Genomic DNA, 27,175 nt, shown 5'->3' on the forward strand with positions numbered 1-27,175 from the left:
AGAGAGAGAAAGAAAGACATGAAACAGCAGGGAGACAGGCAACAAGTTGATCAATTTACACACAGCAAGCTCCCACTCACAACACCAGACCAGACCAGTCAGTTGGATTATCAATTACCCAGACAGGATAATTATCATCGCACTGGGCACTGACCCTCCCACAGCACCCACTCCCTCAGCACTGACCCTCCCACAGCACCCACTCCCTCAGCACTGACCCTCCGACAGTGCCCACTCCCTCAGCACTGACCCTCCCACAGCACCCACTCCCTCAGCACTGACCCTCCCACAGCACCCACTCCCTCAGCACTGACCCTCCGACAGCACCCACTCCCTCAGCACTGAACCTCCACAGCACCCACTCCCTCAGCACTGACCCTCCGACAGCACCCACTCCCTCAGCACTGAACCTCCGACAGCACCCACTCCCTCAGCAATGACCCTCCCACAGCGCCCACTCCCTCAGCACTGACCCTCCCACAGCGCCCGCTCCCTCAGCGCTGACCCCCCGACAGTGCCCACTCCCTCAGCACTGACCCTCCCACAGCACCCACTCCCTCAGCACTGAACCTCCGACAGCACCCACACCCTCAGCACTGACACTCCCCACAGCGCCCACTCCCTTAGCACTGACCCTCCCACAGCGCCCACTCCCTCAGCACTGACCCTCCCACAGCACCCACTCCCTCAGCACTGACCCTCCCACAGCGCCCGCTCCCTCAGCGCTGACCCCCCGACAGTGCCCACTCCCTCAGCACTGACCCTCCCACAGCACCCCACTCCCTCAGCACTGACCCTCCCACAGCACCCACTCCCTCAGCACTGACCCTCCCACAGCACCCACTCCCTCAGCACTGAACCTCCGACAGCACCCACACCCTCAGCACTGACACTCCCACAGCGCCCACTCCCTTAGCACTGACCCTCCCACAGCGCCCACTCCCTCAGCACTGACCCCTCCCACAGCACCCACTCCCTCAGCACTGACCCTCCCACAGCGCCCGCTCCCTCAGCGCTGACCCCCCGACAGTGCCCACTCCCTCAGCACTGACCCTCCCACAGCACCCACTCCCTCAGCACTGACCCTCCCACAGCACCCACTCCCTCAGCACTGACCCTCCCACAGCACCCCGCTCCCTTAGCACTGACCCTCCCACAGCACCCACTCCCTCAGCACTGACCCTCCCACAGCGCCCCGCTCCCTTAGAACTGACCCTCCACACAGCACCCACGCCCTCAGCACTGACCCTCCCACAGCGCCCGCTCCCTCAGCGCTGACCCTCCGACAGTGCCCACTCCCTCAGCACTGACCCTCCCACAGCACCCACTCCCTCAGTACTGACCCTCCCACAGCGCCCACTCCCTCAGCACTGACCCTCCCACAGCACCCACTCCCTCAGCACTGACCCTCCGACAGTGCCCACTCCCTCAGCACTGACCCTCCCACAGCACCCACTCCCTCAGCGCTGACCCTCCGACAGTGCCCACTCCCTCAGCACTGATCATCCGACAGCACCCACTCCCTCAGCACTGACCCTCCCACAGCACCCACTCCCTCAGCACTGACCCTCCCACAGCACCCGCTCCCTCAGCACTGACCCTCCCACAGTGTCCACTCCCTCAGCACTGACCCTCCCACAGCGCCCGCTCCCTCAGCACTGACCCTCCCACAGTGTCCACTCCCTCAGCACTGACCCTCCCACAGTGTCCACTCCCTCAGCACTGACCCTCCGACAGCACCCACTCCCTCAGCACTGACCCTCCGACAGCGCCCCACTCCCTCAGCACTGACCCTCTGACAGCACCCCACTCCCTCAGCACTGACCCTCCCACAGTGTCCTCTCCCTCAGCACTGACCCTCCGACAGCGCCCGCTCCCTCAGCACTGACCCTCCCACAGTGTCCACTCCCTCAGCACTGACCCTCCGGACAGCACCCACTCCCTCAGCACTGACCCTCCCACAGCGCCCACGTCCCTCAGCACTGACCCTCCCACAGCACCCACTCCCTCAGCACTGACCCTCCCACAGTGTCCACTCCCTCAGCACTGACCCTCCGACAGCACCCACTCCCTCAGCACTGACCCTCCGACAGTGTCCACTCCCTCAGCACTGACCCTCCCGACAGTACCCGCTCCCTCAGCGCTGACCCTCCCACAGCGCCCACTCCCTCAGCACTGACCCTCCGACAGTGCCCGCTCCCTCAGCACTGACCCTCCCACAGTGCCGCCGACTCCCTCAGCGCTGACCCTCCCACAGCACCCACTCCCACAGCACCCACTCCCTCAGCACTGACCCCTCCCACAGCACCCACTCCCTCAGCACTGACCCTCCGACAGCGCCCGCTCCCTCAGCACTGACCCTCCGACAGTGCCCACTCCCTCAGCACTGACCCCTCCGACAGCGCCCACACCCTTAGCACTGACCCTCCGACAGTGCCCAGTCCCCTCAGCACTGTCCCTCCGACAGTGCCCACTCCCTCAGCACTGACCCTCCGACAGTGCTCACCTTTTGGTACTTACCCCTGTTCAAGTGGTTCTGACTCCTTTCTGTCACAATCGGTATCCATGCATCAAAATCTGGATTCTTTTTCTGACTGGCCACTGCGTACAAGGCCTTAAACAGAGATATCAGAAAAAGGACCCCTCAAAGATGTTTCAATGCTGTAGTTCTCATTATCCAGAGACACGAAGATCTACATTCATCTAGCGCCTAGAAGCACTTCAGGTCTTCCTGCATTGCTTCACAACCAAAGCCTGCTCATCCAACTGTGTCCGCACCCTCAGTACTGACCCTCCCACAGTGCCCATTCCCTCAGCACTGACCCTCCCACAGCGCCCCCTCCCTCAGCACTGACCCTCCGACAGAGCCCCCCTCCCTCAGCATTGACCCTCCCCACAGTGCCGCTCCCTCAGCACTGACCCTCCGACAGCACCCACTCCCTCAGCACTGACCCTCCCACAGCGCCCCCCTCCCTCAGCACTGACCCTCCGACAGAGCCCCCTCCCTCAGCGCTGACCCTCTGACAGTGCCCCCCTCCCTCAGCGCTGACCCTCCGACAGTGCCTGCTCCCTCAACACTGACCCTCCGACAGCGCCCACTCCCTCAGCACTGACCTTCCCACAGTGCCCCCCTCCCTCAGCACTGACCCTCCCACAGTGCCCGCTCCCTCAGCACTGACCCTCCGACAGCATCCACTCCCTTAGCACTGACCCTCCCCACAGCACCCGCTCCCTCAGCACTGACCCTCTGACAGCTCCCACTCCCTCAGCACTGACCCTCCGACAGCACCCACTCCCTCAGCACAGACCCTCAGACAGTGCCCCCCTCCCTCAGCACTGACCCTCCGACAGAGCCCCCTCCCTCAGCGCTGACCCTTCTGACAGTGCCCCCTCCCTCAGCGCTGACCCTCCGACAGTGCCTGCTCCCTCAACACTGACCCTCCGACAGCGCCCACTCCCTCAGCACTGACCTTCCCACAGTGCCCCCCTCCCTCAGCACTGACCCTCCCACAGTGCCCGCTCCCTCAGCACTGACCCTCCGACAGCATCCACTCCCTTAGCACTGACCCTCCCACAGCACCCACTCCCTCAGCACTGACCCTCTGACAGTGCCCACTCATCCCTCAGCACTGGACCCTCCGACAGCACCCACTCCCTCAGCACAGACCCTCAGACAGTGCCCACTCCCTCAGCACTGACCCTCCGACAGCACCCACTCCCTTAGCACTGACCCTCCACAGCACCCACTCCCTCAGCACTGACCCTCTGACAGTGCCCACTCCCTCAGCACTGACCCTCCGACAGCACCCACTCCCTCAGCACAGACCCTCAGACAGCGCCCGCTCCCTCAGCACTGACCCTCCCGACAGCACCCACTCCCTCAGCACTGACCCTCCGACAGCACCCACTCCCTCAGCACAGACCCTCAGACAGTGCCCACTCCCTCAGCACTGACCCTCCGACAGCACCCCACTCCCTCAGCACTGACCCTCCCACAGTGCCCACTCCCTCAGCACTGACCCTCCGACAGCACCCACTCCCTCAGCACTGACCCTCACTCAGTGCCCACCCCCTCAGCGCTGACCCTCTGACATCCTTGCACAGTGCCAGCAAGCGCTGCCCGGTATGGGGGGGGCGGGTAGTGATGAGCTTGGGATGGGTGTGCCAAGTTGGTTGAGGGTAGTTGGGGGGAGGGAGAATGGATTTAATCTGGGTCCACAGCCAGTGGGAGGAGGGGGGAGATAAAAATCAACACATTCCCCCCCCCCCCCCACCCCCCCCCACCACCACTCCTAACCCCCAACCCTCTAAGGGTGGGGCGGGGGGTGTAGGAAGGTGCCATGCCCGGGCCCCTCAATGAGTGACCCACAAGCGCAAACGGGATCTTGCTGTGTGCGTCCGACCGAGCAAACCAGACGCAAGGTATTGGCCGAGAAAGCGACTGGGCGTGCCCTCCACCCCACCCCTCCCTCCTCGGAGGCTGCAGGCGGCGCTACAGCAATGCAAGTCACGGCGGATGTACCAGCGCCCTACTTTGGCATCATCCTCGATCAGCTCATAGTTGATGACGTTGGAGTTGGCGTCTCTGCGGCCCTGAAGGGGGGAGAGAGAGAGGGAAAGAGAGAGAAAGGTTGTCAAGAGGAGTGTGGAAAATGGGACCTGAAACCCCAGCCAAATACCCCTCACATACCCCAAAGTTGATAGTCAACGACACAATCCTACCCTCAAGATCGAGCCAGCTCTCTGAGGAACAATCGAGACTATTCGACTGTAGGGTCATCACAGTCAACAGTACTACAGTTTACTTAAGGGCTGTTTATTGCCAGAATGGTTCCCTCTCGAGGGTCTGTCAGGAACACAGTCAATACAAGATAGTCCCTTGTCTATCCAATCGAGAATTCAGGAGTAATGTATTCCCAACAGGAAGTGGGGGGAGGGGAGAGAATGGGGGACTCGCTCCCACAGGGAGTGGGGGGAGAATGGGGGACTTGCTCCCACGGGGAGTGGGGGGAGAATGGGGGACTCGCTCCAACGGGGAGTGGGGGGAGAATGGGGGAAATCGCTCCCACGGGGAGTGGGGGGAGAATGGGGGTCTCGCTCCTCGCTCCCATGGGAAGTGGGGGGAGAATGGGGGTCTCGCTCCCACGGGGAGTTGGGGGGAGAATGGGGGACTCGCCCCCACCGGGAGTGGGGGGAGAATGGGGGACTCGCTCCCACCGGGAGTGGGGGGAGAATGGGGGACTCGCTCCCACGGGGAGTGGGGGGGAGAATGGGGGACTCGCTCCCACGGGGAGTGGGGGGATGGGGGGGGGTTGGGAATGGGGGACTCACTCCCGCAGGGGGAGAACAAATCAATGACCAATCACCTCCCCGTGGGTGTCTTCAGTCCCGGACCCATCGCCTGAAAGTCTGAAGACCATCGCCCTCACCCTCTCACCTTCAGCAAGGCGAGCAGCAGTTTCTGGAACCTTCTGGTAGTTTCCGCCTCGATGTCCTTCTCCAGGTCCTTCTGGAACTCTGAGGAAGAGAGGACAGGGAAGAGTACGTCAACACAAGGACCGAGATCCTGCCTGGAATATTGTGGGCCGTTTTGGTGTGCCGATGTGAGGAAGGATGTTCCGAAGAATTGAGGGGGAGAACTCACGGAAACCGATAAAACCCTAACTGGGGTTCAGGTCGAAGAGTGCGGTGCTGGAAAAGCTCAGCCGCTCCGAGGAGCAGGAGGATCGACGTTTCGGGCACAAAGCCCTTCATCGGGATTCATTTTCGGATGCTGCCTGACCTGCCGTGCTTTTCCAGCACCACACCCTTCGTCTCCGATCTCCAGCGCTCACTTTCTCCCTTGGTGTTCAGGCTCATGGTTCTCTGAAAGTGCAGTATCGGGTAGACAGGGCGGCGAAGGGGGCTTTTGGCACACTGCCCTTCATCGGTCAGGGCATTGAGTGTAGACGTCGGGAAGTTATGTTGCAGTTGTGTGAGGCTGCACCCGTGTTCAGGTTGTACGTCCTCTTGTTGAGCTGACATGTTCTCAGACATTTTGTTACCACACTAGGGACCATCATCAGCAAGCCGCTGGTGAAGTGCTGGTGAATTGAAGTGAATTGAGGTGAGGTGAGGTGAGGTGGATTGAGGTGAGGTGAATTGAAGTGAATTGAGGTGAGGTGAATTGTGGTGAGGTGAATTGTGGTGAGGTGAATTGAGGTGAGGTGATTTGAGGTGAGGTGAGGTGAATTGAGGTGAGGTGAGGTGAATTGAGGTGAGGTGAGGTGAATTGAGGTGAGGTGAATTGAGGTGAGGTGAATTGAGGTGAGGTGAGGTGAATTGAGGTGAGGTGAATTGAGGTGAGGTGATTTGAGGTGAGGTGAGGTGAATTGTGGTGAGGTGATTTGAGGTGAGGTGAGGTGAGGTGGATTGAGGTGAGGTGAATTGAAGTGAATTGAGGTGAGGTGAATTGTGGTGAGGTGAGGTGAGGTGAGGTGATTTGAGGTGAGGTGAATTGAGGTGAGGTGATTTGAGGTGAGGTGATTTGAGGTGAGGTGAGGTGAATTGAGGTGAGGTGATTTGTGGTGAGGTGAATTGAGGTGAGGTGATTTGAGGTGAGGTGAGGTGAGGTGGATTGAGGTGAGGTGAATTGAGGTGAGGTGAATTGTGGTGAGGTGAGGTGAGGTGAGGTGAATTGAGGTGAGGTGATTTGAGGTGAGGTGAGGTGAATTGAGGTGAGGTGAATTGAGGTGAGGTGATTTGAGGTGAGGTGAGGTGAATTGAGGTGAGGTGAATTGAGGTGAGGTGAGGTGAATTGAGGTGAGGTGAATTGAGGTGAGGTGAATTGAGGTGAGGTGATTTGAGGTGAGGTGATTTGAGGTGAGGTGAGGTGATTCTGGATTAGTGGTGCTGGAAGAGCACAGCAGTTCAGGCAGTATCTGAGGAGCTTCGAAATCGACGTTTCGGGCAAAAGCCCTTCATCAGGAATAAAGGCAGTGAGCCTGAAGCGTGGAGAGATAAGCTAGAGGAGGGTGGGGGTGGGGAGAGAGTAGCATAGAGTACAATGGGTGAGTGGGGGAGGAGATGAAGGTGATAGGTCAAGGAGGAGAGGGTGGAGTGGATATTGAGGTGAGGTGGGGTGAGGTGGTATGAGGTGATTCCACCCCCACTTTCTGCCCAAACCAGTCCAAATAGTCCGTCCACACTAACCCCATTTCCCTTCACTTTTCCCTTCACTCTTCCTAATCCTTCCCTATCCATGTATTTGTCCCAATGCCTTCTTAAAGATGTTGTTAACGTACATACCTCATCCCACTAGCAGCTTGTTGCAAAGACGTGCCACCCTCTGTTTGAGAAAAAGCCTCCCCTTCATTCTTCCCCCCTCTAACCTTCAACTGATGCCCTCCATTCCCCAGCCCTGGGGAAAGGTCTGAGTGCCTCTCGGTACCTTTCATGATCTTATACACTTCTGTAAGGTTCCTCTGAACCCCCGCTCCCCCCACAAAAACCCTCAATCTCCTACACTCTAAAGGAATGAAAGGACCTCGCTTGTCCAACCTCTCCCTATAACTCAATCCCTTGAGTCCTGCCCCCTTTTGAATTTCTTCTACCCTCGTTCCAGAGGGCAACGCTTTCCACAGCAAGGTGACCGAAACTGAACGCAACTCTCGCGATTTTGGACAAGGTTTGTAGCTCAGGTTGTCAGTTAGCTCGCTGAGCTGGAAGGTTGGTTCTCTGATGTTTCGTCACCACGCTGGGGAACATCATCAGTGAGCCTCTGGTGAAGCGCTGGTGTTACGTGACCCGTTTTCCACTGACTTGTCTCGGCCTGGTGTGGTGGGTGATGTCACTTCTGAGAGGTTGGTAAAACGGGGTCCAAACCTCAGAAAAGGAACCGGAACGCCCTTTTATGGGCGCGCCATCGAGAGCGTTCAGTCTGGATGTCTCACTACCTGGTATGGCAACTGTACCATTCAAGATCGGAGATGGTTACAGAGTGTGGTGAGCTCGGCCCAGACAATCACAAAGGCCAACCTCCCATCTATGGAATCCATCTCCCAGGCCCCACTGTCAGGGAAAGGCCGGCAACATTCTCAAAGATCCACCCCACCCTGGCAATGTTTCTCTACAACCTCTACCATCGGGGAGAAGGTACAGAAGCCTGAACACACGCACCAGCCGGTTTGGGAACAGCTTCGACCCTCCTGTTGTTAGAATATTGAATGGACTCACAAACTCTTCACATTCGCCTGTCCCTGTGTTTTTGTTTTTGCCGCTGTTTACCTATTATTTAATTATCCATGCGACTTAACTCTGTGCTGCCTGGATTACTCACCAGACAAAGTGTTTCACTGTGTCTTGGTCCACTTGACATTCAATTCCATTCCCTTCACTTCCCTTCACCTCACCTCACCCCCTAGGATGTAGGAGTGACCAGACGGGGGTGAGTCCAGAACCGGGGAAGTTGGGGGTGGGGTGGGTGGTCACAGTCTGAAGGAGACAGGGTGGGACTGAGATCAGGAGAAACGTCCTCACCCAGAGAACGGCAGAGCGTGTGGGATTCCCCGTCACTGAGGCACGTTCCGGACCGGAGCACGGAATGTTCCGGAGACCGACTGAGGTGTCGATCCGATAGGATGGAGGGGAGGGGGGCTGTGCGAAGGGAGAAATGTCTGAGTCGGACCGTGTGTTGTGGCTTTACTTTGAGCCCAGTGGGGAGTTGCTTTTTCTTTATCTGTCCCCCCCTCTGATTTGCCGCGGTGGGGGAGGGGGGGGGTTCAGTTAGGAGGTGTACAGCATGGCCACAGACCCTTCGGCCCAACCCGTCTGTGCCCACCAGATATCCTGACCGAAGCGAGTCCCGTTTGCCAGCACTGGGGCCCATAGCCCTCTGAACCCTCCCCGTACATGTCAATGGCGGTGCTGCGCGGACTGGAGTCACGTCTAGGCCAGACTAGGAGGGAGCGAGGAACTGCAGATGCTGGAGATCAGAGTCGAGAGCGGGGCGCTGGAAAAGCGCGGCAGGTCCGGCAGCGCCCGAGGAGGAGAATCAATGTTTCGGGCATATGGGGGCTGAGAGATAAATGGGAGGGGGTTTGGGGCTGTGTGTGGGGGTGGGGGGATGGGGGGGGCTGGGTCAATGTAGCTGGGAAGGCGATAGGGAGTTGGAGGTAGGGGGGCGCAGGGTGATGGTGACAGGTCAGATAGGTGGGAAGGAAGGTGGACAGGTCGGATAGTTCAAGATGGCGGTTGGAGGGCTGGATCTGGGATAATGTGGTGGGGGGTGGGGGACGGGGAGGGGAGTTGAAGGGTTCAGCCATCATTCACGCTGTTAAATCCAGAATGTTTTTTTTTACTGTTTGTTGAATTCGATCCCGGGTCCCCAGAACATTACCAGCAGTGGGGGGGGGGGGGGGATTGGGGTGGGGGGGGGGGGGGGTCGGTCTCTGGGTGAACAGTCCAGCCGTAACGCCACTCAGCCATCACTTTGACCACCCCCTAACCACCCCCCTCCCAGGTCTCGTGAGACACAGCCTGGAAAAAGGCCGAGGACGCTGGGTTTGTGAAGTGGGCAAACCAGTAGAAATCCTTCCTGCAGAGCGAGAGAGAGAGAGAGAAAGGGCTAAGAAGGGAGGGGATGGAGGAATCGCTGACTGACTGCGAGACGGGGGGAAGAAATGGGGAGATTTTTGACGACAAAGGGCTCAGGGAAGGAGCTAGTCTAATCTCCCGGGGACCCACGCGCCCCTCGACTAACCTTCCTTGTACACAACCTTGATCTCCTGTAACTCCCGGTCGGATCGAGTGGCCAGGATTTCGATCAGCGTGTCCTCGTCCGTGCCCAATCCCTGTCGGAACAGATAGCGGAAAGATCAGGCCCATTCCCACCGCCGTAGTGGCGTTTGCCAGGGATCCGCGGACTCAGGATCAGGGAACGAGACACCGGCTGCACACGGGGGGGGCTCTGTCGGGGTAGGCCAAGGGTGCTGGAACTCCCTGAGGGGGGGAGAAGGAGCAGGAAGGATTCAGAGGAGCAGAGAGAAAGGGATTTACAGAGTGAGAGCAAGAGAGACAGACGCAGAAAGAGAGGGAGAGACAGAGACACAGACGGAGAGAGAGAGAGAAAGATAGAGAGAGACAGACAGAGAGAGAGAGAGAGAGAAAGAGAGAGAGGCAGAGACAGAGAGACAGACAGACAGAGAGAGACAGAGAGAGAGACAGAGAGACAGAGAGAGAGAGGCAGAGAGAGAGAGAGAGAGAGAGAGAGAGAGGCAGAGACAGAGAGACAGACAGACAGAGAGATTCAGACAGAGAGAGAGAGAGAGAGAAAGAGAGAGAGGCAGAGACAGAGAGACAGACAGACAGAGAGAGACAGAGAGAGAGACAGAGAGACAGAGAGAGAGAGGCAGAGAGAGAGAGACAGACAGACAGAGAGAGAGAGACAGAGACAGAGAGAGAGAGAGAAACAGAGAGAAACAGAGAGGGAGAATGTGAGAGAGAGACAGAGACAGAGAGAGAGAGAGACAGAGAGGGAGAGAGAATGAGAGAAAGACAGAGGCAGAGAGAGAGACAGACACAGACTGACAGAGACCAAAAGAGAGAGACAGAGAGAGAGAAAGAGAGGGAGAACAAGAGAAAATGAGAGAGAGAGGGACAAAGATAGAGAGACAGAAAAAGGGAGAGAGATTCCGTGTGAGTGAGAGTGAGAGAGACAGAGACAGAGATATGAGAGAGACATAGAAGTAGAGAGAGTGAAGGGGAGAGAGAGAGACAGAGACACACAAAGAAACAAAGAGGGAGAACAAGAAAAAGAAAGAGAGACAGAGAGAAAGATCAAGAAAGAGTGAGAGAGAGAGAGAGAGAGAGGGAGAGACAAGTGACAGAGGAGGAGTGGGTCAGGATGGGGAGAGAAAGAGAATAGTGAAAAAAGGAAATCGGGGCAAGAGAGAGATGACGAAGAAAGACAGAGAGAGAGGATAGAAGAGGGAGAGAGATGGAGAGGGAGAGAGAGGGAGAGGAAAGAGACAGAGCAAAGAGACTGCAGGAAGAGAGGAGAAGGAGACAGACAAAGAAAGGGATTGAGACAAACCAAAAGGGGTAGAGAGGGGCAAAGGACAGTGAGGAGGGGGAGGGGGAGGGGGGAGAGAAACTGGGTGTGAGTGGGGAGCAGCAAGGAGTGTACCTTCATCGCGTCCTTCAGTTCCTTAGCATCGAGCGCTGCAGGTGACTTTAACAAAGTGAGCATGGTGTTCTCCAAGTAACCTGAGAGTTTCTTCGCCAGCACAGTCTCCAGGGTCTACAGAGCAGGGAAACAATAACACCCAGCCCACACTCAGCAAGATCACAACATCATTTCACAGCTCACACTAACTGTTCCCCTCACGGGCAATCACACTCAGAGGCCCAACACACAGAGGGTCAGCGCTGAGGGAGTGGGCACTGTCAGAGGGTCAGGGCTGAGGGAGTGGGCACTGTCGGAGGGTCAGGGCTGAGGGAGTGGGCACTGTCGGAGGGTCAGGGCTGAGGGAGTGGGCACTGTCGGAGGGTCAGTGCTGAGGGAGCGGGTGCTGTCGGAGGGTCAGTGCTGAGGGAGTGGGCACTGTCGGACGGTCAGCGCTGAGGGAGTGGGCACTGTCAGAGGGTCAGGGCTGAGGGAGTGGGCACTGTCGGAGGGTCAGGGCTGAGGGAGTGGGCACTGTCGGACGGTCAGCGCTGAGGGAGTGGGCCCTGTCAGAGGGTCAGGGCTGAGGGAGTGGGCACTGTCAGAGGGTCAGGGCTGAGGGAGTGGGCACTGTCAGAGGGTCAGGGCTGAGGGAGTGGGCACTGTCAGAGGGTCAGGGCTGAGGGAGTGGGCACTGTCGGAGGGTCAGAGCTGAGGGAGTGGGCACTGTCGGAGGGTCAGCGCTGAGGGAGCGGGTACTGTCAGAGGGTCAGTGCTGAGGGAGTGGGCACTGTCGGAGGGTCAGTGCAGAGGGAGCGAGCACTGTCGGAGGGTCAGTGCTGAGGGAGTGGGCACTGTCGGAGGGTCAGTGCTGAGGGAGTGGGCGCTGTGGGAGGGTCAGTGCTGAGGGAGTGGGCACTGTCGGAGGGTCAGTGCTGAGGGAGCGGGCATTGTCAGAGGGTCAGTGCTGAGGGAGTGGGCACTGTCGGACGGTCAGCGCTGAGGGAGTGGGCACTGTCAGAGGGTCAGGGCTGAGGGAGTGGGCACTGTCGGAGGGTCAGCGCTGAGGGAGCGGGCACTGTCGGAGGGTCAGTGCTGAGGGAGTGGGCACTGTCGGAGGGTCAGTGCAGAGGGAGCGAGCACTGTCGGAGGGTCAGTGCTGAGGGAGTGGGCACTGTCGGAGGGTCAGTGCTGAGGGAGTGGGCGCTGTGGGAGGGTCAGTGCTGAGGGAGTGGGCACTGTGGGAGGGTCAATGCTGAGGGAGCGGGTGCTGTCGGAGGGTCAGTGCTGAGGGAGTGGGCGCTGTGGGAGGGTCAGTGCTGAGGGAGTGGGCACTGTCGGAGGGTCAGTGCTGAGGGAGTGGGCGCTGTGGGAGGGTCAGTGCTGAGGGAGTGGGCACTGTGGGAGGGTCAATGCTGAGGGAGCGGGTGCTGTCAGAGGGTCAGTGCTGAGGGAGTGGGCGCTGTGGGAGGGTCAGTGCTGAGGGAGCGGGTGCTGTGGGAGGGTCAATGCTGAGGGAGCGGGTGCTGTCGGAGGGTCAGTGCTGAGGGAGTGGGCGCTGTGGGAGGGTCAGTGCTGAGGGAGTGGGCACTGTCGGAGGGTCAGTGCTGAGGGACGTGGGCGCTGTGGGAGGGTCAGTGCTGAGGGAGTGGGCACTGTGGGAGGGTCAATGCTGAGGGAGCGGGTGCTGTCGGAGGGTCAGTGCTGAGGGAGTGGGCGCTGTGGGAGGGTCAGTGCTGAGGGAGCGGGTGCTGTGGGAGGGTGAGTGCTGAGGGAGCGGGCACTGTCAGAGGGTCAGTGCTGAGGGAGCGGGCACTGTCAGAGGGTCAGTGCTGAGGGAGCAGGCACTGTCAGAGGGTCAGTGCTGAGGGAGCGGGCACTGTCGGAGGGTCAGTGCTGGGGGAGTAGGCCCTGTGGGAGGGTAGGTGCTGGGGGAGTAGGCACTGTCAGAGGGTCAGCGCTGAGGGAGCGGGCACTGTCGGAGGGTCGGTGCTAGGGGAGTAGGCCCTGTGGGAGGGTAGGTGCTGGGGGAGTAGGCACTGTTGGAGGGTCAGCGCTGAGATCTACAACCTCCTGTAGGCCCTACACCCCTTCCCAATCTTGATAACCTCCTACAACCTTCCGAGATCCCTGCCTTTTCGGCATCTCCCAACTCCCACCACCCAGCCATTGGTGTCAATGCCAGTTGGCCTGAGCTCTGGAATTCGCTCCCTAAACAGAGACATCGCTCTCTCTCTCCCTCCTTCCTTCCCTCCATCCCTACCTCTCCCACTCTTTCACACTCTCACATTCCACCCTTCCATCCAGCCTCTGTTCCCGAATGTTTGGTTGCTTGGCTGAAATAGCTCGTCACGTGATTCGGAGTCAAATATCCTCGGAAGAACATTCCTGAGAGGATCCAGAGTATGGTTACTTTGGGAAGGTGCTACATGAATGCAGGGGGGTTTGTTGCTGTAGGAAGATTTTGTATCGGCACTTACAGTCTTGAATTTCTTCTCGAAAGCTTTTGCAATGAGCTCCCTCTGCTCCAACGTACGGTTACTCAGGATACGGACAATGGACGCTTCATCTACCCCTGGGCACAGAAACAAGACAGGGAGGGTCAGTGCTGAGGGAGTGGACACTGTCGGAGGGTCAGTGCTGAGGGAGTGGGGGCTGTGGGAGGGTCAGTGCTGAGGGAGTGGGCACTGTGGGAGGGTCAGTGCTGAGGGAGTGGGCACTGTCGGAGGGTCAGTGCTGAGGGAGTGGGTGCTGTGGGAGGGTCAGTGCTGAGGGAGTGGGCGCTGTGGGAGGGTCAGTGCTGAGGGAGTGGGTGCTGTGGGAGGGTCAGTGCTGAGGGAGCGGGCACTGTCGGAGGGTCAGTGCTGAGGGAGTGGGTGCTGTGGGAGGGTCAGTGCTGAGGGAGTGGGCACTGTCAGAGGGTCAGTGCTGAGGGAGTGGGCACTGTGGGAGGGTCAGTGCTGAGGGAGTGGGCACTGTCGGAGGGTCAGTGCTGAGGGAGTGGGCGCTGTGGGAGGGTCAGTGCTGAGGGAGTGGGTGCTGTGGGAGGGTCAGTGCTGAGGGAGTGGGTGCTGTGGGAGGGTCAGTGCTGAGGGAGCGGGCACTGTCGGAGGGTCAGTGCTGAGGGAGTGGGTGCTGTGGGAGGGTCAGTGCTGAGGGAGTGGGCACTGTCAGAGGGTCAGTGCTGAGGGAGTGGGTGCTGTGGGAGGGTCAGTGCTGAGGGAGCGGGTGCTGTGGGAGGGTCAGTGCTGAGGGAGCGGGTGCTGTGGGAGGGTCAGTGCTGAGGGAGTGGGCGCTGTGGGAGAGTCAGTGCTTAGGGAGGGGGCGCTGTGGGAGGGTCAGTGCTGAGGGAGCGGGCACTGTGGGAGGGTCAGTGCTGAGGGAGTGGGCGCTGTGGGAGGGTCAGTGCTGAGGGAGTGGGCGCTGTGGGAGAGTCAGTGCTGAGGGAATGGGCACTGTGGGAGGGTCAGTGCTGAGGGAGTGGGCACTGTGGGAGAGTCAGTGCTGAGGGAGTGGGCACTGTGGGAGGGTCAGTGCTGAGGGAGCGGGCACTGTCGGAGGGTCAGTGCTGAGGGAGCGGGCACTGTCGGAGGGTCAGTGCTGAGGGAGCGGGCATTGTCGGAGGGTCAGTGCTGAGGGAGTGGGCGCTGTGGGAGGGTCAGTGCTGAGGGAGTGGGCACTGTCAGAGGGTCAGTGCTGAGGGAGTGGGCGCTGTGGGAGGGTCAGTGCTGAGGGAGTGGGCGCTGTGGGATGGTCAGTGCTGAGGGAGTGGGTGCTGTGGGAGGGTCAGTGCTGAGGGAGGGGGTGCTGTGGGAGGGTCAGTGCTGAGGGAGTGGGCACTGTCAGAGGGTCAGTGCTGAGGGAGCGGGCACTGTCAGAGGGTCAGTGCTGAGGGAGCGGGCACTGTCAGAGGGTCAGTGCTGAGGGAGCGGGCACTGTCAGAGGGTCAGTGCTGAGGGAGTGAGCACTGTCAGAGGGTCAGTGCTGAGGGAGCGGGCACTGTCAGAGGGTCAGTGCTGAGGGAGTGGGTGCTGTGGGAGGGTCAGTGCTGAGGGAGCGGGTGCTGTGGGAGGGTCAGTGCTGAGGGAGTGGGCACTTTCAGAGGGTCAGTGCTGAGGGAGTGGGTGCTGTGGGAGGGTCAGTGCTGAGGGAGTGGGCGCTGTGGGAGGGTCAGTGCTGAGGGAGTGGGCGCTGTCGGAGGGTCAGTGCTGAGGGAGTGGGTGCTGTGGGAGAGTCAGTGCTTAGGGAGGGGGCGCTGTGGGAGGGTCAGTGCTGAGGGAGCGGGCACTGTGGGAGGGTCAGTGCTGAGGGTGTGGGCACTGTGGGAGAGTCAGTGCTGAGGGAATGGGCACTGTGGGAGGGTCAGTGCTGAGGGAGTGGGCACTGTGGGAGAGTCAGTGCTGAGGGAGTGGGCACTGTGGGAGGGTCAGTGCTGAGGGAGCGGGCACTGTGGGAGGGTCAGTGCTGAGGGAGCGGGCACTGTCGGAGGGTCAGTGCTGAGGGAGCGGGCACTGTCGGAGGGTCAGTGCTGAGGGAGTGGGTGCTGTGGGAGGGTCAGTGCTGAGGGAGTGGGCACTGTCAGAGGGTCAGTGCTGAGGGAGCGGGCACTGTCAGAGGGTCAGTGCTGAGGGAGCGGGCACTGTCAGAGGGTCAGTGCTGAGGGAGTGAGCACTGTCAGAGGGTCAGTGCTGAGGGAGCGGGCACTGTCGGAGGGTCAGTGCTGAGGGAGTGAGCACTGTCAGAGGGTCAGTGCTGAGGGAGCGGGCACTGTCAGAGGGTCAGTGCTGAGGGAGCGGGCACTGTCAGAGGGTCAGTGCTGAGGGAGCGGGCACTGTCAGAGGGTCAGTGCTGAGGGAGCGGGCACTGTCAGAGGGTCAGTGCTGAGGGAGAGGGCACTGTCAGAGGGTCAGTGCTGAGTGAGAGGGCACTGTCAGAGGGTCAGTGCTGAGGGGGCGGGCGCTGTTGGAGGGACAATGCTGAGGGAGTGGGTGCTGTGGGAGGGTCAGTGCTGAGGGAGCGGGTGCTGTGGGAGGGTCGGGGCTGAGGGAGTGGGCATTGTCAGAGGGTCAGTGCTGAGGGAGTGGGTGCTGTCAGAGGGTCAGTGCTGAGGGAACAGGCACTGTTGGAGGGTCAGTGCTGAGGGAGAGGGCACTGTCAGAGGGTCAGCGGTGAGGGAGCGGGCACTGTTGGAGGGTCAGTGCTGAGGGAGCGGGTACTGTCCGACGGTCAGCGCTGAGGAAGTGGGCACTGTCGGAGGGTCAGTGCTGAGGTAGCGGGCACTGTCGGAGGGTCAGCGCTGAGGGAGTGGGCACTGTCAGAGGGTCAGCGCTGAGGGAGTGGGCACTGTCGGAGGGTCAGTGCTGAGGGAGTGGGTGCTGTGGGAGGGTCAGTGCTGAGGGAATGGGCGCTATCGGGGGGTAAGTGCTGAGGGAGTGGGCGCTGTGGGAGGGTCAGTGCTGAGGGAGTGGGCACTGTCAGGGGGTCAGTGCTGAGGGAGCAGGTGCTGTCGGGGGGGAAGTGCTGAGGGAGTGGGCACTGTCAGGGGGTCAGTGCTGAGGGAGCAGGCGCTGTCGGGGGGTCAGTGCTGAGGGATTGTGTGCTATCGGAGGGTCAGCATTGAGGGAGAGACTCCCCTCTGCTCACAGAGATGGGTGGCATTGCAGATCACAGTTCCACATGTCGCCACTGTGTGGTGCTAGCGCCCTCGGCTTTGACCCCAACAGAATTGGAGAGCCAACGCTGCTCTCTGTCGCCCTCTGCAACCAACAGGCGGGACATGGAACAGCAGGGGAGGAGAGCAAGGTCTGTGAAGGTTCAGAGATCATTTAAATACCTTTCGCATCAATTGCTTTCTTCAAAGTATCCACATCTTCGTCGACATTAAAGCTCGCATACGGTTTCAAGGTAGCCAGAGAACCCCATGCCATTGGCTGTAGAATGTACAATTAATACAGTTTACAGACTGGAATCTAATCGAGGGGTTCGGGGTGGGGTTTATACAGAATAACAGATACCCGGGAGGGAGTTACAGACTGGAATCTAATCGAGGGGTTCGGGGTGGGTTATATACAGAATAACAGATACCCCGGGAGGGAGTTACAGACTGGAATCTAATCGAGGGGTTCGGGGTGGGGTTTATACAGAATAACAGATACCCGGGAGGGAGTTACAGACTGGAATCTAATCGAGGGGTTCGGGGTGGGTTATATACAGAATAACAGATACCCCGGGAGGGAGTTACAGACTGGAATCTAATCGAGGGGTTCGGGGTGGGGTATATACAGAATAACAGATACCCCGGGAGGGAGTTACAGACTGGAATCTAATCGAGGGGTTCGGGGTGGGTTATATACAGAATAACAGATACCCCGGGGAGGGAGTTATAGACTGGAATCTAATCGAGGGGTTCGGGGTGGGTTATATACAGAATAACAGATACCCGGGAGGGAGTTACAGACTGGAATCTAATCGAGGGGTTCGGGGTGGGTTATATACAGAATAACAGATACCCCGGGAGGGAGTTACAGACTGGAATCTAATCGAGGGGTTCGGGGTGGGGTATATACAGAATAACAGATACCCCGGGAGGGAGTTACAGACTGGAATCTAATCGAGGGGTTCGGGGTGGGTTATATACAGAATAACAGATACCCCGGGGAGGGAGTTATAGACTGGAATCTAATCGAGGGGTTCGGGGTGGGTTATATACAGAATAACAGATACCCCGGGGAGGGAGTTATAGACTGGAATCTAATCGAGGGGTTCGGGGTGGGTTATATACAGAATAACAGATACCCGGGAGGGAGTTACAGACCGGAATCTAATCGAGGGGTTCGGGGTGGGTTATATACAGAATAACAGATACCCGGGAGGGAGTTACAGACTGGGATCTAATCGAGGGGTTCAGGGTGGGTTATATACAGATTAACAGATCCCCAGGAGGGAGTTACAGACTGGAATCTAATGGAAGGGTTCGGGGTGGGTTATATACAGATTAACAGATCCCCAGGAGGGAGTTACAGACTGGAATCTAATCGAAGGGTTTCGGGGTGGGTTATATACAGAATAACAGATACCTGGGAGGAAGTTACAGACGAATCTAATCGAGGGGTTTGGGGTGGGTTATATACAGAATAACAGATACCTGGGAGGGAGTTACAGACTGGAATCTAATCGAGGGGTTCGGGGTGGGTTATATACAGAATAACAGATACCCAGTAGGGAGTTCCAGACTGGAATCTAATCGAGGGGTTCGGGGTGGGGTTTATATACAGAATAACAGATATCCAGGGAGTGAGTTACAGACTGGAATCTAATCGAGGGGTTCGGGGTGGGTTATATACAGAATAACAGATACCCGGGAGGGAGTTACAGACTGGAATCTAATCGAGGGTTTCGGGTGGGTTATATACAGAATAACAGATACCCGGGAGGGAGTTACAGACTGGAATCTAATCGAGGGGTTCGGGGTGGGTTATATACAGAATAACAGATACCCGGGAGGGAGTTCCAGACTGGAATCTAATTGAGGAGTTTAGGAATGTTTATGCTTAGAAAAACAAATTCTGACCGGGTTAGATTCCAGTCTGTGACTCAATCCCGTCTAAAGATCAGGGCGTGAGTTATGGTATGTTGCGGGAACACAGATCGGATGGGTGGATTAATGAGATCATCAAAGCCAGTTTACGGAGCACTGGGAACTTTAATTCCGAATCCAAACGGACCATAGCCCTTCCTGAGATTGAAAGGCATCTCAAAACCGCCTCCCTACCTGCACAGATTCAAATGCAGACAAATGACTGCGTCGTTGCTATGATGTAGGCAAGGTGAAAGTGATAGGGGGTGGGGGGCAGACCCTCTCAAGTCAGTCATGGAGAGAGTTGGAAAATTAGGATCTTTTTAAAAACCCTGGGAAGGGTCCCGGTCTAAGGATATGGGATCAGGATATTTCGGACTGAGATGACGAGCAATGTCTTCTTCACCAGGAGAGTGCCTGTGGAATTCCCTGTCACAGAAAGCTGTCAGATCTGAAACTTCTGAATAAGGTGCTGGAACCTCAGGGGTGTGAGGGAGCAAGTGGGGAACAGGAGTTGGGATACGATCATGCACCATGTTATTAAATGAGGGACCAGGCTTCAAGGGCCAAACAGCCTCCGTCCTGCTCCTCGTTTCTAAAACCCGTCGAAGGGGGCCGGTGACATTTTTGAAGACAATTTAAACAGCACTGAAGTGACCGTGTTGAAAACGATGATAAAACCAACGTGAGCCGGTACCAACTGACTATTGCAATAAGGTAGACTCAGGAAACAAAGTCCTGATGAAGGGCTTTTGCCCGAAACGTCGATTTGCCTGCTCCTCGGATGCTGCCTGACCTGCTGTGCTTTTCCAGCACCACTCTGATCTAGACTCTGGTTTCCAGAATCTGCGGTCCTTGTTTTTTTTCCTCAGGAAACAGATATTTGAGGGAAGTGTAGCTTATTCAGGATAGCGAGAGCAATTCGGCAACTCGGATCTCAGTTGAGAACTGGAATGAGCGTGGGACACCAAAATTGGGGAGAGGAGGTGTGGTGGACAGTGAAGGTTACCTCAGAGTGCAAATGGACTGAGGGAAGGCAGGCTGAGTTTAATTGAGATAAGTGTTGTACTTTGGAAAGCACATCAAGGGTAGGAGTTGATGGAGGGCTCTGGGGAGTGCAGGTTCATAGCTCCTTGAAAGTGGAGTCGCAGGTCGATAGGATAGTGAAGGCAGCGTTTGGTATGCTTTCCTTTATCGGTCAGAGTATTGAGTACAGGAGTTGGGAGGTCATGTTGCAGCTGTACAGGACATTGGTGAGGCCACTGTTGGAATATCGCGTGCAATTCTGGTCTCCGTGGTATAGGAAGGATGTCGTGAAACTTGAAAGGGTTCAGAAAAGATTTACAAGGATGTTGGACGGTTTGAGCTACAGGGAGAGGCTGAACAGGCTGGGGCTGTTTTCCCTGGAGTGTCGGAGGCTGAGGGGTGACCTTATAGAGGTTTACAAAATCATGAGGGGCATGGATAGGGTAAATAGGCAAGATCGTTTCCCTGGGGTGGGGGAGTCCAGAACTAGAGGGGTATAAGTTTAGGGTGAGGGGGGAAAGGGACCTGAGGGGCAACTTTTTCACACAGAGGGTGGTACGTGTATGGAATGAGCTGCCAGAGGATGTGGTGGAGGCTGGTACAATTGCAACATTTAAGAGGCATTTAGATGGGTATATGAATAGGAAGGGTTTGGAGGGATATGGGCCGGGTGCTGGCAGGTGGGGCTAGATTGGGTTGGGATATCTGGTCGGCATGGACGGGTTGGACAGAAGGGTCTGTTTCAGTGCTGGACGTCTCTATGACCTGCCTTTGGCCCGCATCCCTTAATAATTTGATTTAACAAAAAAATAATTAATCTCCAATTTCAAATTTAAGACAAGCAAAGCCCAAAGACACTCCAGACTTGGCTAGACAACAGAAAATAACACATCTTCTCCACAAGGGCGGAACAATGTGAAATATCTTCACACATTTTATTTCCAATGCCTCAGCCATTTGAGACACTTACTGAGTCTATTTGTTGATATTTTATAAAAATACATCCATATCTTACTTCACTCAATCCTCAGGGAAGTTCCCTCATTTTATCCAGAACAGGTGGAAGCTGCAGATTTTCAGGATTACATTAGGAATCACACACGCCCAGGGACAGGGGGCAGCACGGGGTTAGATACAGAGTAAAGCTCCCTCTACACTGTCCCCCCATCAAACACGCCCAGGGACAGGGGCAGCACGGGGTTAGATACAGAGTAAAGCTCCCTCTACACTGTCCCCCCATCAAACACTCCCAGGGACAGGGACAGCGCGGGGTTAGATACAGAGTAAAGCTCCCTCTACACTGTCCCCCCCATCCCAGGGACAGGGACAGCGCGGGGTTAGATACAGAGTAAAGCTCTCTCTACACTGTCCCCCCATCACAGGGACAGGAGCAGCACGGGGTTAGATACAGAGTAAAGCTCCCTCTACTCTGTCCCCCCACCATCCCAGGGACAGGGGCAGCACGGGGTTAGATACAGAGTAAAGCTCTCTCTACACTGTCCCCCCCCCCCCATCCCAGGACAGTGACAGCACGGGGTTAGATACAGAGTAAAGCTCTCTCTACACTGTCCCCCCCCCCCCATCCCAGGACAGTGACAGCACGGGGTTAGATACAGAGTAAAGCTCCCTCTACACTGTCCCCCCCATCCCAGGACAGGGACAGCACGGGGTTAGATACAGAGTAAAGCTCCCTCTACACTGTCCCCCCCCCCCCATCCCAGGACAGGGACAGCACAGGGTTAGATACAGAGTACAGCTCCCTCTACACTGTCCCCCCCATCCCAGGACAGGGACAGCATAGGGTTAGATACAGAGTAAAGCTCCCTCTACACTGTTCCCCCCCCCATCCCAGGGACAGGGACAGCACGGGGTTAGATACAGAGTAAAGCTCTCTCTACACTGTCCCCCCCATCCCAGGGACAGGGACAGCATGGGCTGAGATACAGAGGAAAAGGATACCTCCACATTGAGCAGAGGCCGTGCAACTAGGGTGTGCATCGCACTGAATGCCAACCTTCGTCCTCAGTCAAAACCCCCTTCTGACAGAAGGTACTGGATACCGGGGGGGGGGGGGAGAACGTGAATTGGTTCGTGAGCGTGCCTGGGAAGAGATGCCCGAACATTTACAATGCCTCGGCCGCTCCTGAGGGGGGGCTGTTGTACTCACCCGGTCCACCTGAACAATTTGGCTGAGGATTTCGTTCACAAGTACCATCGTGCTCTGCAAAACCGGAAAAATAATTTGACCAACAGCAAACACGTGAACAGAGGGTGACGGGATTGGCTCAGCGATCGAGCTTAGACTCGGCACTTAGAATTGGTGACCCGCAACAGAGTTTTTACCAGCCATCCCAGCAGATTCCTGCAGGCCTGCACTGCGCCAGGGTCAGTGCTGAGGGAGCGGGCACAGTTGGAGGGGGCCTGGGGGAGGTGACAAAGATAGGGAGGGGGGTGTAGGGGGTGACAGAGGTAGGGAGGGGGTGTAGGGGGCTGGAGGAGGTGACAGAGATAGGGAGGGGGTGTAGGGGGCTGGAGGGGGGTGACAGAGATAAGGAGGGGGTGTAGGGGCTGGAGGGGGTGACAGAGATAGGGAGGGGGTGTAGGGGCTGGAGGGGGTGACAGAGATAGGGAGGGGGGTGTAGGGGGCTGGAGGGGGGACAGAGATAGGGAGGGGGTGTAGGGGACTGGAGGAGGTGACAGAGATAGGGAGGGAGTGTAGGGGGCTGGAGGGGGTGACAGAGATAGGGAGGGGGTGTAGGGGACTGGAGGAGGTGACAGAGATAGGGAGGGAGTGTAGGGGGCTGGAGGGGGTGACAGAGATAGGGAGGGGGTGTAGGGGCTGGAGGGGGTGACAGAGATAGGGAGGGGGGTGTAGGGGGCTGGAGGGGGGACAGAGATAGGGAGGGGGTGTAGGGGACTGGAGGAGGTGACAGAGATAGGGATGGAGTGTAGGGGGCTGGAGGGGGTGAGAGAGATAGGGAGGGGGTGTAGGGGCTGGAGGGGGTGACAGAGATAGGGAGGGGGTGTAGGGGGCTGGAGGAGGTGACGGAGGTAGGGAGCGTGTGGTGGTGGGAGGAGCTGACGGAGATCGGGCCTGGCTGTGTGGTTGGGAAGTGCCGTGGTGCCGGGAACAATCGTGGGCTGTGGTGCTGTGAGCCACTGAGCCACATCGTGAACACGAGTGGTGCCTGAGACTATCAGCAACAACGGTGTGGACTGCTGGCTGCACTGGTCCTTCCGGTTTGGATCCGAATGGGATCTTCCTGTGCAGGGGCTGCTGCAGGCCAGGGATGGGTCCTGGCACTGCCCTCTCCCGTCTCTGAGGCTGAAGGGTGAGGGTTCAAGGAAGCTCTAGCCGGTTGGGGGGGGGGGGGTACATCAACATCTCTGGAAATCTGCCACCCTTACCCGGTCTGGGCCTACACGTGACTGCAGACCTCCCCCCCCCACCCCCCCACCCCCCCCACCCCCCCCACCCCACAGCGATGCATTTGAATCTTAACTAGCTCTTGTCTCAAGGACTGCACACGATGAGTTGGCACACTTTGGCCAGAAGAACAGAGGAGCTGACTATTGTTTAAATGGTAAAAGACTGCGGAAAGTTCCGGAACGGAGGGATTTGGGAATCCTCGCCCATGAATCCACCAGCATCCAGCTTCATAGGGATGGCACAACGGAATGCCGGCCTTTATTCCCGAAGGGAATGGGGGGAGTAAACGTCCGGGAGGTTTTTGCTAAAACGATCCCAGGGGCTAGACAGAGCGTAGCTGGAATACCGTGAGCAGGTTCGGGGCCACGTATCTAAGAAATGATAGACCCAGAGGCAGCCCAAGGGAAAGTTCCCTCAGCCGATCCCGGGGGACGGAGGGATTGTCTTACGAGGGAGAGGGTGAGTCGGTTGGGGCCTGGAGTTTAGGGAGGATGGGCTTATTGAAGATTCTCCAGGGGTGAAGCATTGACGAGGGGGAGAGGTGTGCAGAGGGTGCTCCCCCCGTTGTGTGTGTGGGAGCGAAGTGGGCAGGACGGCAACATCCCAGAGTAAGGGGGGGTCACCCATCGAAGACGGAGATGGGGGGAGGGGGGGGGGAATTTCTTCTCTCTCCAAGGGAAAGGGATCCGTGGAGTTGCTGGGGGTGCTGGGTCACTGTGGGTATTGAAGGCTGAGATGGAGAGTTTTTTTTAAAAATCAGGACAGGAAACGAGGGGAGGGAAGTAGAGCTGAGAATGATCAGCAACTTCATCGATGGGCAGGAAGGAGCCAAGAGGCTGAATGTCCTTGTGTCGGCTCCAAGGGGCAACCAGAGAGGAGCAACGAACATCAAACAACCACGAACAGAGATCGAAAATAAATGAGCCTGGCAGCTATCAAGGTAACAGCCCTCAAGAGAAGACAGGCGCTCCCACCTGTGGGATCGCACTGTGTACCAAATGGCTTCCCCCTTCGCAACCACCCCACCCCCCCCCCCCCAACCCTGGCTGGTCCCAACTGGAGGTAGAAGATGGTTTGAATCAGCCAGTTAAGCTAGCTCTCCGAGAGGAAACCACACCCAGGGACAGGAATGTCAGTCTCCGGCAACAGACGACACCAATGGCGAGCCGCGGTCCGGAAGCAGGGGGTGGGAGGAGGGGGGGGGGGAAGAGGGTGAGGAACGAGAGGGGTGTGGGGCAGAGAGCTGTCCCCAGTGTCCCACAGACCCAGTGATCTGGGTCACCAGTGACTCACTGACTGTAGAAACTTTGCAACAGCTGATACTCTTCTGGGGGGTGGGGGGGGGGGGCAGAATTCCAACTGGACAAAGGGCGCTAGGGCAATGCAAGTTTTTACACCCAAGGATGGGGTTTGAATTTTCGGAGGAGGAGCCAAGAGAGGAGGCAATGGTTAAAGTTCAGGTTTGTACCAGGACACGGTGGGATTGATATCAGAGTTGGTTAATATCTGGAATCAGTGGGATTACATTAGGAACTGGTTAATCTCCTGGTTAATATCTGGAATCACTGGGATTACATTAGGAACTGGTCAATTTCCTGGTTAATATCTGGAATCAGTGGGATTACATTAGGAACTGGTTAATCTCCTGGTTAATATCTGGAATCACTGGGATTACATTAGGAACTGGTCAATTTCCTGGTTAATATCTGGAATCAGTGGGATTACATTAGGAACTGGTTAATCTCCTGGTTAATATCTGGAATCACTGGGATTACATTAGGAACTGGTCAATTTCCTGGTTAATATCTGGAATCAGTGGGATTACATTAGGAACTGGTTAATCTCCTGGTTAATATCTGGAATCACTGGGATTACATTAGGAACTGGTCAATTTCCTGGTTAATATCTGGAATCAGTGGGATTACATTAGGAACTGGTCAATTTCCTGGTTAATATCTGGAATCAATGGGATTACATTAGGAACTGGTCAATCTCCTGGTTAATATCTGGAATCAGTGGGATTACATTAGGAACTGGTCAATTTCCTGGTTAATATCTGGAATCAGTGGGATTACATTAGGAACTGGTTAATCTCCTGGTTAATATCTGGAATCAGTGGGATTACATTAGGAACTGGTTAATTTCCTGGTTAATATCTGGAATCAGTGGGATTACATTAGGAACTGGTTAATCTCCTGGTTAATATCTGGAATGAGTCGGATTACATTAGGAGCTGGTTAATCTCCTGGTTAATATCTGGAATGAGTCGGATTACATTAGGAGCTGGTTAATTTCCTGGTTAATATCTGGAATGAGTCGGATTACATCAGGAGCTGATTAATCTCTTGGTTTTGTATGTGAAATTGGAGGTTTTGCGGAGAGTAGGAGCTGATTAAAATATTCACTTTCTCCCCGGGAGTGGGCGTTGTCCATAAAATGTCTCATTAAGACCACAACTGGGTTGCTGTTTTCTCCACCTGTCCCAACTGCTCTCTCTCTCTCTCTCTCTCTCTGAGCCCAGAGAGGAATTCAAGTCGCAATCCCGAAACGCAATGGGATTCCCAACAATGAAGAAACCAAACCTTTGAAAAGCAGACAAAGAGAGAGCCTTGTTCAGCCAGGGGTAAATCTCTCACATTTGGATGGACAGTCAACTTGCAAGTCCACTCCCCCCTTCCCCACTTCACCCTGTGAGGGAGTCTCTCTCTTCCCCCTAAAAGACCAAATATCCCTCCCCAACTCCCACCCAGCCCCTGGAAGAGACGGCCTTACCTGGGGATCAGTTTCAGAGATCAGGCACCTCGTTCTCGTTGTTCACTCTCTCTCCAGCCTATGGCTGGGGTGTGTCTGAATAGTCTGTGACTCACCTGCGGGAGGGGAGGGTGAGCTGAAAACAGCCAATCCTGTTTGCCAAGCTTCTGACAGGACAGTCCCATCTCTCAGGGGGCAAACGAGGCAGCTAGGTTGGACACAGCACGATCCCACCGACTTGACAGGGGTCCTCTATATTAGAGTGATATGGGTCGAGGGGGAACTGTCGGCCGAGGGACAACACACTGACTGCCACCCACCTGTCTGACAGTGCCCGCGCCCTCATCGCTAACCCTCCGACAGCACCCACACCCTCAGCACTGACCCTCTGACAGTGCCCGCGCCCTCACCGCTAACCCTCCGACAGCACCCACTCCCTCAGCACTGACCCTCTGACAGCGCCCACTCCCTCAGCACTGACCCTCTGACAGCGCCCACTCCCTCAGCACTGACCCTCTGACAGCACCCACACCCTCAGCGCTGACCCTCTGACAGTGCCCGCGCCCTCACCGCTAACCCTCCGACAGCACGCACACCCTCAGCACTGACCCTCTGACAGCGCCCACTCCCTCAGCACTGACCCTCCGACAGCACCCACTCCCTCAGCACTGACCCTCCGACAGTGCCCGCTCCCTCAGCACTGACCCTCTAACAGTACCCACTCCCTCAGCACTGACCCTCCAACAGTGCCCACTCCCTCAGCACTGACCCTCCGACAGCACCCACTCCCTCAGCACTGACCCTCTGACAGCACCCACTCCCTCAGCACTGACCCTCCGACAGCACCCACTCCCTCAGCACTGACCCTCCGACAGTGCCCGCTCCCTCAGCACTGACCCTCTAACAGTACCCACTCCCTCAGCACTGACCCTCCAACAGTGCCCACTCCCTCAGCACTGACCCTCCGACAGCACCCACTCCCTCAGCGCTGACCCTCCGACAGCGCCCACTCCCTCAGCACTGACCCTCCCACAGCACCCACTCCCTCAGCGCTGACCCTCCGACAGCGCCCACTCCCTCAGCACTGACCCTCCCACAGCACCCACTCCCTCAGCACTGACCCTCCGACAGCGCCCGCTCCCTCAGCACTGACCCTCTGAACATCTTCACCTCTGGATTGAGTGCCCCAGTTACAATGGTGGTGTGCACATACAGAGCCTTTATTGTGAAGGTACAGAAGGGTTGTCAT

General features: G+C 57.2%; 1 protein-coding gene across 1 annotated transcript; it reads right to left on the reverse strand.

Moving 5' to 3' along the window:
* Nucleotides 1-2,446: 2,446 nt before the first annotated feature.
* Nucleotides 2,447-26,100, reverse strand: LOC140453906 (annexin A2-like). The gene is made up of 9 exons (XM_072548761.1): nt 25,948-26,100; nt 21,913-21,966; nt 16,977-17,073; nt 13,624-13,718; nt 11,165-11,278; nt 9,740-9,830; nt 5,438-5,517; nt 4,534-4,593; nt 2,447-2,614 (listed from the first exon to the last, which is right to left on the reverse strand). Exons 2-9 carry the CDS (start codon nt 21,958-21,960, stop codon nt 2,447-2,449), a joined length of 753 nt encoding a protein of 250 aa, XP_072404862.1. The 5' UTR covers nt 21,961-21,966; nt 25,948-26,100.
* Nucleotides 26,101-27,175: the final 1,075 nt, after the last annotated feature.

Source organism: Chiloscyllium punctatum, chromosome 28 (genome assembly GCF_047496795.1).
Source record: "Chiloscyllium punctatum isolate Juve2018m chromosome 28, sChiPun1.3, whole genome shotgun sequence".
In the NCBI taxonomy this organism is placed as follows: Eukaryota; Metazoa; Chordata; class Chondrichthyes; order Orectolobiformes; family Hemiscylliidae; genus Chiloscyllium; species Chiloscyllium punctatum.